The sequence below is a fragment of the Budorcas taxicolor genome, chromosome 14 (assembly GCF_023091745.1).
Source record: "Budorcas taxicolor isolate Tak-1 chromosome 14, Takin1.1, whole genome shotgun sequence".
Lineage (NCBI taxonomy): Eukaryota > Metazoa > Chordata > Mammalia > Artiodactyla > Bovidae > Budorcas > Budorcas taxicolor.
Window position 1 is genome coordinate 86,279,068 of NC_068923.1, and position 13,781 is coordinate 86,292,848.

General features: G+C 38.4%; 1 protein-coding gene across 1 annotated transcript in view; it reads right to left on the minus strand.

The window, feature by feature from the left end:
• Positions 1 to 1,501: 1,501 nt before the first annotated feature.
• The window catches only part of LRRC69 (leucine rich repeat containing 69), a 79,354-nt gene continuing 67,074 nt past the window's right edge, over positions 1,502 to 13,781 (minus strand). Inside the window, exon 8 of the mRNA XM_052651585.1 lies at positions 1,502 to 1,612. Within this exon, the coding sequence (XP_052507545.1) occupies positions 1,502 to 1,612 (111 nt within the window). The remainder of the gene's footprint in view (positions 1,613 to 13,781) is intronic.

The window sequence follows — 13,781 nt, forward strand, 5'->3', positions numbered from 1 at the left end:
TTCTGTTTGTACCCTCCAAGAGTCTATTTCCCTCCTCTGTAAGTTCTGGCAGCTCTATGGTGGAGTTAATGGCGACCTCCTCCAAAAGGGCTTATGCCACAGCTAAGTCTGCTGCAACCAGAGCCCCTGTCCCTGTGGCAGTCCACTGCCAACCCATACCTCCACAGGAGATGCTCAAACACTCTTGAGAGTCCCTCGGATTGCAAGGAGATCCAACCAGCCCATCCTAAAGGAAATCAGTCCTGAATATTCATTGGAAGGACTGATGCTGAAGCTGAAATTCCCATATTTTGGCCACCTGATGTGAAGAACTGACTCATTTGAAAAGACCCTGGTGCTGGGAAAGATTAAAGGCAGGAGCAGAAGGGGATGACAGAGGATGAGATGGTTGGATAGCATCACCAACTCAAAGGACATGAGTTTGAGTAAACTCCAGGAGTTGGTGATGGACAGGGAGGCCTGGCGTGCTGTAGTCCATGGGGTCACAAAGAGTCAGACATGACTGAGTGACTGAACTGAACTGAAATTAACAATATTAGAAATCAATTATACTTCAATAAAAAATGTTTTAATTAAAAATAGAACTATTACATGATCCAGCTATTCTACTTCTGTATATTTATCTGAAGAATATAAAAACATTGATTTGAAAAGACATATGCCCCCTATGTTCATTGCAGCATTATTTACAAATAGCAAAGACATGGGAACAACCTAAGTGTTCATGAATGATGAATGGATGAAAATATGGGATATTATATAATACTACTCAGTCATAAAAAAATTAGATGCAATATTGTCATTTGCTACAACAGGGAAGCACCTTGAGGAGATTACGCTAAATGAAATAAGAGAAAGATGAACATTATATGATTTCACTTATATGTGGAATATAAAATAAACAAGCAAAATAAACACACAGATACCGAGAACATATTAGTGATTACCAGTAGGGAAGTGGGTTGGGGAAGGGCAAAATGGATAAAGGGGATTAACCATATGGCAATGAATGGAAACTAAACTTCTGGTAGTGTATACAGAAGCTGAAATATAACATTGAATATATGAAACTTACATAATGTTATAAACCAATGTTACCTTAATAAAGAAAGAAAAAGAAAGATTTTAGTGCCTCTTAGAAAATAAGAACTCAACTGAAATCATAATTGAACTATCCAGCACTAAAAAGTGATTCTCTCTCACTTGCAAAATACCCATAAAATAAACACTTGACCCCATCAAAATAGAATGACCAAAAAATGACACCCAATTGCCACACACACTGATTTTTCTATTTTTTTATTTTATTTTTCAGCACACTTAAGAGTCTAAACAATCTAAAGGTAGACTGTGGTGCTTAAATTGGTCCTTTACTTTTCTTTTCTTCCTTTACTTAATGTATTGACAAAGAGCAGGGTATCACAAGCCGGGCATAATCTGACTATGTGTGCAGAGCCGACGGGTAAGTCATGTGAGGCTCTAAATGAGCTTCTTACCTGCTCTACCCCTGAGCAATCCCAAAGATGTTAGGGTTACGTTGGTAAAAACATTTATAAGAACAAATTAATATTTGAAGAGGTACCAGCTGTAGATTTCTGCTTATTTTCCAGTTCTAAAAAGTAAAGATTAAAAATAAAATTAAGGCACTACTGAATAAATATTTTAAACATTTACAATATTTTAAGTATTTTAAGTAAATAAATATTAGCTTTCTCAGAGATTTCAGAATATGGATTTCTAAAGTACATGCTAAACTATTTATGCTTGATTTGCTCTTTTCCCACACACAAACAAACAAGCTTAACTAGTTAACAAAGGCGTGCTGCTGTGTGCTGTGCCTAGTCGCTCAGTCGTGTCTGACTCTTTGTGACCCCAAGGACTGTAGCCCACCAGGCTCCTCTCTCCATGGGATTCTCCAGGCAAGAATCCTGGAGTGGGTTGCCATTCCCTTCTTCGGGGGATCTTCCCAACCCAGGGATCAAACCCAGGTCTTCTTCACTGCTGGTGGATTCTTTACTGCCTGAGCCACCAGTGAAGCCCTAAGAAGGGCATACTCAACACTAAATAAAATTCAAATGATAAAAGATTATCTAGACTTTTATCCAAAGATATTATTCTATTGCCTAGTTGTAAAGTTTCTGGGATGAAGGCAAAAAAAATGATACAGAATCCACACAAACCTGATTCTGATCTACAGGGATGTTAAACTGATCAGTAAACAGAGACTAACTGAACACTTCAATACACATCTCAGTTTTACCCAGCATCCATTTCTCATGGAAATTAATCTTCCTGATACTCTGTTTATTGTCTGCAATGTTCATTAAGATTTTCATGGGCTAGGTTTCAGGCAAGTTGACCAATATATGACTTAAGTTTTTGTACTTACAATATCTCTCATGTTACTTCTAAATGTACAAATAAGGAATTTTAGAACATATACACTAAGTTGGTATACATGTTCTGACCATTTCAATTCAGTTCTGTTTGGTCATTCAGTCGTATCCAACTCTTTGCAGCCCCATGGACTGCAGCAGACAGGCCTCTCTGTCCATCACCAACTCCCAGAGTTTATTCAAACTCATGTCCATTGAGTCAGTGATGCTATGCAACCATCTCATCCTGTCATCCCCTTCTCCTCCCACCATCAATCTTTCACAGCATCAGGGTCTTTTCAAATGAGTCAATTATTCACATCAGGTGGCCAAAGTATTGACCTCTTAGTGTACATGTTCTGACCACTATATTTGAAATAATAGCAACCTCAAAGCTTACCATTTATATGCTTTATAAACACTTCTGAGGTCAACACAGCTCTCAGTGAGAGAGTCCAAAATAGAGTCAAAATTTAATTGGTTGATAACGCTGCTTAGTTTTATCATTAACCAACCCACTGGGCTATCATTATCACAATCCACAGTAAAAGATTTCATTACTGTTCTGTTCACTCTTCCATAAAAGAACACCCTGGACCTATTTAAAGGTTAAAGCGCCTAAATACAGCTATTAATCCACCCTCAAGAGAGTTATAATCTTTCAACTTGGTAATAAATCAATGAAGAGCCAAAGGCTCAGAGAATACTAATGATAAAATATTTTGGATGAGGGTGAAAATTAGAATCTCTACAAACCTGACTTATCTCCTAGAAGTTTACGTGATCAACCAGGAAACATGACTGAAATTCCCTAATGGGAATATTATTTTTTGTCTGTCAGCACTCATTTCCCACCAGCTGGCACAAAAGCCCACCTGTTCCTTTAAGGAACTACCCATACTCCAATTTCAGTGCAAATGTTATGAAAGAGAGAGGGCAACTGATCCCACTACCATAGCCATGTAAGCACATGACCCAAGAGCTTCCAAGAAAACCGATAATCATCAGCCCCAAAGCTTTCCCTGAATCTGTTGAGAGAGGGAAGTGCCCCCTCCACAGCCAAAAGACACAACTGAGAGAACTGTAACCGAAGAGCAAGGGTGCCCCTAGTGGCTCAGTGGTAAAGATCCACCTACAGAGCAGGAGCCACAGGAGATGCAGGTTCGATCCCTGAGTCGGGAAGATCCCCAGGAGGAGGGCATGGCAACCCACTCCAGTGGGTTGTTCTTGCCTGGACAATCCCATGGACAGAGGAGCATGGCGGGCTACACTCCACAGGATCACAAAGAATGAGACACGACTGAAGCAACTTAGCACACATGTACGCAATCCGAGAGAAAAGTCAAAACAAAGGAAACCAGGAGGACAAATTCTGGATGAATAAATTTGGATACCCAACCCAGCATGATTAAATATTCAGCCAGACTTATCCCTAGACCTTCTTCATTACTTGAGTTAGTGTGTGAGGTGGGTTTCTTTTACTTGCAGCTAGGAATTATGACAAATAAAACCAAAACCCTGTACCCCATTAGGCAAAAGTGTCAAAGATACAAAGATACATAAGAAACAATCCCTGCCTCTAAGAATCTTTCAGCAACTAGTTGGAAATGTAAGACATAAACACAAAAAAATAACTAGAAACATAAGGCTCAATCCAATGACGTGTTCTGCATGAGCACAGAGAAAAGACACATCACCATAGGCTGCATATGAAGCAAGACTTCACAATATAACAAAACAGTGAACTAGGGCTTTAAGGATGTCTAGGATGTGGCTACCTGGAGAAGATACAAAAAGACATTTATTAATAGAAAAGGTTAACTATGAGAGCAGTAATTCAAGAATGTTCATTTTGTATTGGGAAAAATATACTCTCTATATAACCAATAAACATCATAAAATGTTGACTCACAGGACATCAACAATAAATATTAGTCCAAAGATAAAAAGAATTCATAAGTAGTTGTACAGTATCAGACACATTATATATAATAATTCAAATCTACTCTATATGAGATCAAATTGATTAATTAGCTTATAATGGTTGTATGTTGAAATGGTACTTAAATAACTAATGACAAAAGCCAAAATCTACATGTGGCCTTCCCATATACATAGTAGATAACCCTCTCATCTAACAAGCTATTCCTGTCGACTACTGTAACACATCTCATCCAGAAGTAACGGCTATCAAAATATACCGTGCTACATGCACTTCACTCAGCTTCTGTTTAAAAACCAGGACAAAGAGCAGAGCCATGAACCAAGAGGAGGAGGTTGAAGAAAGACAAACACAAACCAAGGAAGCAAGCACGGCCATACAGCAATCCAATTCTCTTTGTCCAGTTTCTCCATGAGGTGAAAATTTCATAACAGAAACTATTAAAAGCATTTTCTATTTCTGCTGTGGTTTTAGCCATTCTCCCTCGTGTCTTTAAGAAACTGCATGAGCAGAATTTGACTTGGCACTTGCTGCAAGCAGGAATGCAAGATGTCTGTGTTCCTCATTCTTCTTCTGGAGGATATTATTAGAATACAGTATTTTATTTAAATTTTTTAGTATCTTATTTTACCAAAAGCTATTATCAGCTTTGTATTGAACAATTTGTGGTTATTAAAAGAAAATCTCTAATACCTCGACTCTTGATGCCCATATAAGTTTCTATTTCCATCTGTGGCACTGTCACCACTATGACATATATTTCTAATTGTATAACATACATCCATTTGAAATAAGCATTTACAAAGGAATTATGACACACAGAGCAGACATGTCTTCAAAAACCTCAATTAATAACACCTCGTAACTCTACCAAAGATAAATACCGCTTTGTTGTTTACAGTTAGAAACTGAAACGCTAAAACATCCTTTTTATCAAGCCAAAGTCAGAGAAGAAGGAAAGGAGTTGGTTTATGATTTTCTATCTTTTTAGCAAAAAGCTTTAAAATGTGAAATGCTACACTAAAGTCTAATTTTCAGTCTTTAGTCTCTATAGTGAAATGCATTATTTCATAAAGGAAATAAACATGATTATAATCCTCTCCGTATTTTAAGGAAAAGTAGTCTTACACTTTAAGTTTGAAAATGCATGCTTACTAAGTTTTATATTCATTGAATGGTGGAATTGAGAGTTGTTTTTAAAATATGCCTGAGTGACAACTACCATATTTTAAGCTTTAAGAAACCAAAAACTATCAAAATATATATTTATATCATATAGTATAAAGCAAAGCTTTGGATAAAGTTTCAGTATTTCATGAAGCGCAAGGACTAGGAAAGAAGAGATTGATGTCTTTCTTTTTTTTTAGGAAAAGGTATCATGGTAGGCAGGAAAAAGGCTCCCCCAAAATATCCAGGTCTTAAACTCTGGAACCTGTGACTACATATGTTATCTTACATGGAAAAAGAGACTTTGCAGGTGTGATAAAATTAAAGATCTTTAAAAAAAAAAAAAAGATTAAAAGGATCTCAAGATGGAGCGGTTAGCCCGAATTATCCAGGTGGACCCAATTTCATTGTAAGGACCACTGAAAGTGGAAGCGGGAGACAAAAGAGAAAGTCCAAGTGACGTGGTCTGAGAAGGACTAGATTTGCCAATGCTGGCTTTGAGGATGGAGGAAGGAGACCTTGAGCCAAGGAATGAAGGCGGCCACTAAACCCTGGAAAGAGCGAGAAAATGGATTCTCTCTTGGAGGAAAGAATCCTCCAGAAGGAATGTAGACCTCCTGACACTGATTTTAGCACAATAACACTCATATTGGACTTCTGACCTACTAAACTACAAGATAATACATTTTTGTTGTTAAAACATCAAGATTATTAGAAATTTGTTACAGCAGCAATGGGAAACGAATACTAGTATCATGTTCTGAATTAGCAGGACCATGAAAAGCATGACTATGATAGCCACTCTCCCAACTAAGGAATCAAGGCACTCTGGAGCTAGGAAGATTTTGAATCTACTCACTTCATTATACAGATGAGGAAACTGGTCCAGATATAATGAGAAGGAAGGTGACTTACCTTAGGCCTCATAGTTAGAGGCAGAGACATGACAAGAATCTAAGTTCACTAAACTCTAGATCATTTTAGTCATAGTGTGCCTCCCAGCTTCTTTCTCCAATGTAGTGTTTTGATCAGAGTTTAATAATAATTTGCAGAACGGTTTGGAAGAATGAACAGTTACTGGAAAGTGTACATATTTTCAAATAAAACATAAAAGTTTGTTGTCTGCTATTCTAGTCTGTCTCCAACTGATTGCTAAACATAGTCACTTGAATTATCCACATATCACTTGAAACTCAACATGTCTAAAATGAAACTTGAAGTCTTGCCCCAAATCAGATCCCTCTGGAATCTTCTGGGTTTCCCACGTCCAATCAGTCACCGCGTTCTGCTCTCTTTCCTCCCTCATGGCGCTTCCTTTCCTTGCATTTCTACTTCTACCCCCCACACTCCACCAGGCAAGCACTCTAACAGGTCTCTGTTCTTTAGTTTCTCTTCTCTTCAAACTCCAATTACTCTAGTATAAATGATTCCTTCTAAATCCCAAATGACTCCTTCTAAAATTCTTTTTTATAGCATTGACTCATCCCCACACATTCAGGAGCACTCCATTTCCAAACAGGATCAAGTTCAAACTCTTTATTCTATCCTTTCCCATGTTCACAGAATTTGACCTTAATATTTCTGTCTCTTTCTCCTACTCTTAGCCACAAATCACCTTAATTGATTCATTGCCTATAAACATGACTCTATCGCCTCCATACTGTTCTCTTCTCCTAGAATATCTTCCCTGCTTCCTTCTCCATGTATCTGAATTCTAACTATGTTAATGCCCTGCACAAGTTTCAGCATCTGCCTAGGCACTTCCTAGGCCTGACAACCTATAGCAATCTCATCTTACACTTTGAATCCCTAAAGCAACTAGTCTCATTTAACATTTTGAGTTTATAGCTAATGTCTTTTACACCTTCAGAGTTTGAACTCTTAGATTTTAACCATTTGAGACAAACTAGGTTCCCTATTTGTTTCCATGGTACTTAGCACCCAGACGTCCCTGCTTAAAGCAAGCTCTCAAATATCTATGGAATGACTGAAAGTGAAAATGAAAGGTGAAAGTGAAAGTTGCTCAGTCGTGTCTGACTCTTTGTGACCCCATGGACTATACCGTCCATAGAATTCTCCAGGCCAGAAAGGAGTGGGTAGCCTTTCCCTTCTCCAGGGGATCTTCCCAACCCAGGCATCAAACCCAGTCTCCCACATTGCAGGTGGATTCTTTACCATCTGAGCCACAAGGGAAGCCCTGAAAGTAAGTATAAAAATACAAGATGAACATTCAGAATGACAACTCCTCTATTCCACATAAGCACCAGGAATGAGCACTCCTCTAAAGTTAACTGCTTCAATTAGGAAGTGTAGGAATATTCAGTTTTGCTTAGGACAGTCCTGGCTTCCTGATTTTTCAGTTACTAAGAATGCTGTCTACTTTCACTCTCAAAAGAATCTTGACTAACATGATATACTATACATGGTCAGTCCACCCTTAGGGCAGTTTGGACTGTAATAAGGGCAGAAATCATAAAGAAAATCATGCTCATGACTCAGCGACCCATCTAGCTACGCAACATTCTCTCCAGTACAGAGTGATACTGCCCTCTCATCACCATCTCTGCATAATCAATGGCTTTTGAGTTTCACGTGGGAGGTTCAAACATTCTGGTAATGCACAGCAGATAAATGTGCAGTTGAATGAAATTTAAGATTCTTTAGAAGGAAAAAAAAATTATGTATACTGAATACAATTGTTAACTCTACCTAGCAGTTTAAGAAAAGAGTTCCTTAAAGGGAAAAGAGAATTCAATGAATTCCCATATAAGTAGCAGCAATCAAGAGACAGTATGTGAGATCATTCATGATGCTGTTATTGTTCAGTAGCTAAGTAGTTTCCCGACTATAGATCACCAGGCTCCTCTGTTCGCCACCATCTCCCAGTTTTTCAAATTCACATGCATTGATTTGGTGATGCTACCTAACCGTCTCATCCTCTGCCACCCCCTTCTCCCAATCAATCTTTCCCAGCATCAGGGTCTTTTCCAATGAGTCAGCTCTTTGCATCAGGTGGCCAAAGTATTGAACCTTCAGCTTCAGCATTAGTACTTCCAATGAATATTCAGGGTTGATTGACTTTAGGATTGACTGGTTTGATCTCCCTGCTCTCCAACAGACTCTCAAGTCTTCTCCAGCACCACAGTTCAAAAGAATCAATTTTTTGGTGCTCAGCCTTCTTTACGGTCCAACTTTCATAGCCATACATGACTAATGGAAAAACCATAGCTTTTACTAGATGGAACTTTGTTAGCAAAGTGATGTCTCTGCTTTTGAATACATTGTCTAGGTTTGTCATAGTTTTCCTTCCAAAAAGCAAGCATCTATTCATTTCATGGCTGCAATCACTGTCCACAGTGATTTTGGAACCCGAGAAAATAAAAATCTGTCACTGCTTCCATTTTTTTATTCTTCTATTTGCTGTAATGGGACCAGATGCCATGCTCTTAGTTTTTTGAATGTTGAGTTTTAAAGCAGGTTTTCCACTCTCCTCTTTCACCCTCATCAAGAAGCTCTTTAGTTCCTCTACATTTTCTGCCATTAAAGTGGTATCATCTGCATATTTGAGGTTGTTGATAGCTCTCCTGGCAATCTTGATTCCACCTTGTAATTCATCAAGCTGGAATCATGCTTGGCATTTCACATGATGTACTCTGTATATAAGATAAATAAGCAGGGTGACAACATATAGCCTTATTATGCTTCTTTCCCAATTTTGAACCAGTCAGTTGTTTTACACCTGGTTTTAACTGTTGGTTCTTGACCCACATACAGGTTTCTCAGGAGGCAGGTAAAGTGGTCTGGTACTCCCATCTCTTGAAGAATTTTTCAGTTTGTTGTGATCCACACAGTCAAAGGCTCTAGCATAGTCAATGAAGCAGAAGTAAATATTTTTCTGGAATTCCCTTGCTTTCTCCATGATGCAACAAAAATTGGCAATTTGATCTCTGGTTTCTCTACCTCTTCAAAACCCAGCTTTTACATCTGGAAGTTCCTGTTTCATATACTGCTGAAGCTGACCTTGAAGGATTTTGAGCATAACCTTGCCAGCATGCGAGATAAGTGCAATTGCACAGAAGTTTGAACCTTCTTTGACATTGTCCTTCTTTGGGATTGGAATGAAAACTGACCTTTCCTAGTCTTGTGGCCACTGCTGGGTTTTCCAAATATTCTGACATATTGACTGCTTTGATTTAGGTCATACCTGGATGGCTTAGTGGTTCTCCCTACTTTCTTCAATTTAACCCTGAACTTCAGTCATGATCTAAGCCACAATCAGCCAGGTCTTGTTTTTACGATCTTATAGAGCTTCTCCATCTTGGTTGCGAAGAACATAATCAATTTGATTTTGGTATTGACCATTTATATCCACGTAGAGTCATCTATTGTGTTTTTGGAAGATGGTGTTTGCTGTTGCTAGTGTATTCTCTTGACCAAACTGTTAGGCTTTGCCCAGCGTCATTTTGTACTCTAAGGCCAAATTTGCTTGTTATTCTGGGTATCTCATGACTTCCTACTTTTGCATTCCAATCCCCTATAATGAAAAGGACATCTTTTTTTGGTGTGAGCTCTAGAAGACCTTGTAGATCTTCTTAGAACTGGTCAGCTTCTTCAGCATCAGTAGCTGGGGCACAGACTTGGATTACTGTGATGCTGAATGGTTTGCCTTGAAAAAGAACCAAGATGATTCTGTCATTTTTAAGACTGTACCCAAGTACTGCATTTTGGACTCCAGTGGACTGTGAGGACTACACCATTTCTTCTAAGAGATTCTTGCCAATAGTAGTGGATATAATGGTTATCTGAATATATCCACCCATTCCCATCTATTTTAGTTCACTGATTCCTAAGATGTCGATGTTCAATCTTGCCATCTCCTGCTTGACTGCATCCAATTTACCTTGATTCATGGACCTAACATTCCAAGGTCCTATACAATATTGTTCTTTACTACACTGGACTTTACTTTCACCACCAAACACATTCACAGCTGAGTGCCATTTCCACTTTGGCCCAGCCACTTCACTCTTTCTAAAGCTATTAGTAACTGCCCTCCACTATTCCCCAGTAGCATACTGTACACCTTCTGACCTGGGGGGTGGAGGGGAGGGCTCATCCTCCAGTGTCATATCTTTTTGCCTTTTCATACTGTCTTTGGGGTTCTCCAGGCAAGAATACTGGAGTGGGCTGCCACTTCCTTCAGCAGTGAACCACATTTTATCAGAACTCGTCACCATGACCTATCCATCTTCGGTAGCACTGCACCACATGATTCATAGTTTCATTGAGTTATGCAAGCCCCTTTGCCACAACAAAGCTGTGGGTCATGAATGGCAAGATTATCTATACTCTAACTGTTTAACTGTTTTCCAAATAAAGTGATAAGAAACATTCATGCCATTTCAATTTTCTGAATAACTATATATTACTGTCATGATTATTTATAGTTCGAAAATGTGGTATCTTTGATCTCCTAAGTGTGTAATTTACTTTAAATTAACTAACCACTGCATAAATGTTTTAAAACTAACATTCATTTTCACAGCTGACTGGTTGAAATGATCAGTTTCATAAATTAATGTCAGTGGTATATAAACAATAATAACTTTTTGTTGCAAAGTAGCATTTTGCTCTATATGTAATGAGTAAAATTATTAAATGTAATCTTATATTTTATTACTGACAGCTTGTTATAAAAAAAGGAATTAAGACTGAAATTTTCATTATTTTCATAAAGTAGATCAGCTTTTCCACTCATGTGTGGTGAAACCTACTCAATTGAGATTCTTTTGAAGGAAGCCCTAATTACATTACATCACAAAATACAGGACTGAGAGTTCATATTCCAAACTATTCCCTCCCTAAACTCTTCAACTTTAAAGGAATCTAGGAAAATATTAAGTTCAATTAATCTAACTATACAAAATGAAAATATTGAATGCATATCTTTGGCACTATTTGGAATGAAGTATTTGGAAATAATTTTACGAGATTATTTCATTGGTAGTACCAAGTACCATCAACATAGATGTTATGATCCAAGTTGGTGGTAACTAAAAAGGATTAATTTTTGTTGTTGCTTTGAAGCATTATATCCGTAATAGTTAATACTTAAGTATCAATTACTTGAAGTTAATGATAATTCTGTAAATGCTGAGGACTAACAAAACTCAGATGGCAAGAGCTATAACACATGAAAAAGTCAAAGGCATCTGACTGAATTATGGTAAAAGTTAATATTTGAGATTCAGAAGAATTTTTCATCAAATATTTTCCAATCCACATCTCACTAATTCATAAAATAATTATGGCATAATTTCACATTCACATGAATAGAAACATTACAATTTGATATTTAGTTATTTCTAGGTTTTTAAATCAAGAACAAGGCCAATTTGTGATTGTGTCTCCTTTTTCAATACAATAGGAAAGACTAGAGATCTCTTCAAGAAAATTAGAGATATTAAGGGAACATTTCATGCAAAGGTGGGCACAATAAAGGACAAAAACAATATGACCCAACAGAAGAAGAGATATTAAGACGTGGCAAGACTACACAGTGAAGTGAAAGTCTCTCAGTCATGTCTGACTCTTTGCAACCCCATGGATTAAACAGTCCATGGAATTCTCCAGGCCAGAATACTGGAGTGAGTAGCCATACCCTTCTCCAGGGGATCTTCCCAACCAGGGATCAAACCCAGGTCTCCCACATTGCAGGCAGATTCTTTACCAGCTGAGCTACCAGGGAAGAAGAACTATACAAAAAAGATCTTAATGACCCAGATAACCACAATGGTGTGATCACTAACCTAGAGCTAGACATCTTGGAATGCAAAGACAAGTGGGCCTTAGGAAGCATCACTACAAACAAAGCTAATGGAGGTGACTGAATTCTAGCTGAACTATTTCAAATCCTAAAATAGGATGCTGTTAAGATGCTGCACTCACTATACCAGCAAATTTGGAAAATACAGCACTGGCCACAGGACTGGAAAAGGTGAATTTTCATTTCAATTCCAAAGAAGGGCAATGACAAAGAATGTTCAAACTACCGCACAACTGCATTCATTACACATGCTAGCAAAGTAAAGCTCAAAATCAACAGCAAGTGAACCTAGAACTTGCAGATGTTCAAGCTGCATTTAGAAAAGGCAGAGGAACCAGAGATCAAATTGCCAACATCCACTGGATCATAGAAAAAGCAAGAAAATTCCAGAAAAACATCTACATCTGGTTCATTGACTATACTAAATCCTTTGACTGTGGGGATCACAACAAGCTGTGGAAAATTATTAAAGAGATGGGAGTATCAGACCATTTGATCTGCCTCCCTAGAAACCTGTATGCAGGTCGAAGAAAAAAAAACAGTTAGAACCGGACAAGGAACAATGGACTGGCTCAAAACTGGGAAAGGAGTACATCAAGGCTGTATACTGGCACCCTGCTTATTTAACTTATGTGCAGAGTACATCGTGAGAAATGCTGGGCTAGATGAAGCACAAGCTGGAATCAAGATTGCTAGGAGAAATATCAATAACCTTAGATTTGCAGATGACACCACCTTTACAGCAGAAAGTGAAGAAGAACTAAAGAGCCTCTTGATGAAAGTGAAAGAGGAGAGTGAAAAAGTTGGCTTAAAACTCAACATTCAGAAAACTAAGATCGTGGCATCTGTCCTATCACTTCATGGGAAATAGATGGGGAAACAGTGGAAACAGTGTCAGACTTTATTTTTTGGGCTCCAAAATCACTGCAGATGGTGACTGTAGCCATGAAATTAAAAGACACTTGCTCCTTGGAAGAAAAGTTATGACCAACCTAGACAGTTTATTAAAAAGCAGAGACGTTATTTTGCTGACAAAGTCCATCTAGTCAAGGTTATGGTTTTTCCTGTAGTCATGTATGGATGTGAGAGCTGGACTATAAAGAAAGCTGAGCACCGAAGAATAGATGCTTTTGAACTGTGGTGTTGGAGAAGACTCTTGAGAGTCCCTTGGACTGCAAGGAGATCCAACCAGTCCATCCTAAAGGAGATCAGTGCTGGGTGTTCATTGGAAGGACTGAGATTGAAGCTGAAACTCCAGCACTTTGGCTACCTGATGCAAAGAGCTGATTCATTTGAAAAGACCCTGATGCTAGGAAAGATTGAGGGCAGGAGGAGAAGGGGACGACAGAGGGTGAGATGGTTGGATGGCATCACCAACTCAATGGATATGAGTTTGAGTAAAGTCTGGGAGTTGGTGATGGACAGGGAGACCTGGCGTGCTGCAGTCTATGGGGTTGCAAAGAGTTGGACA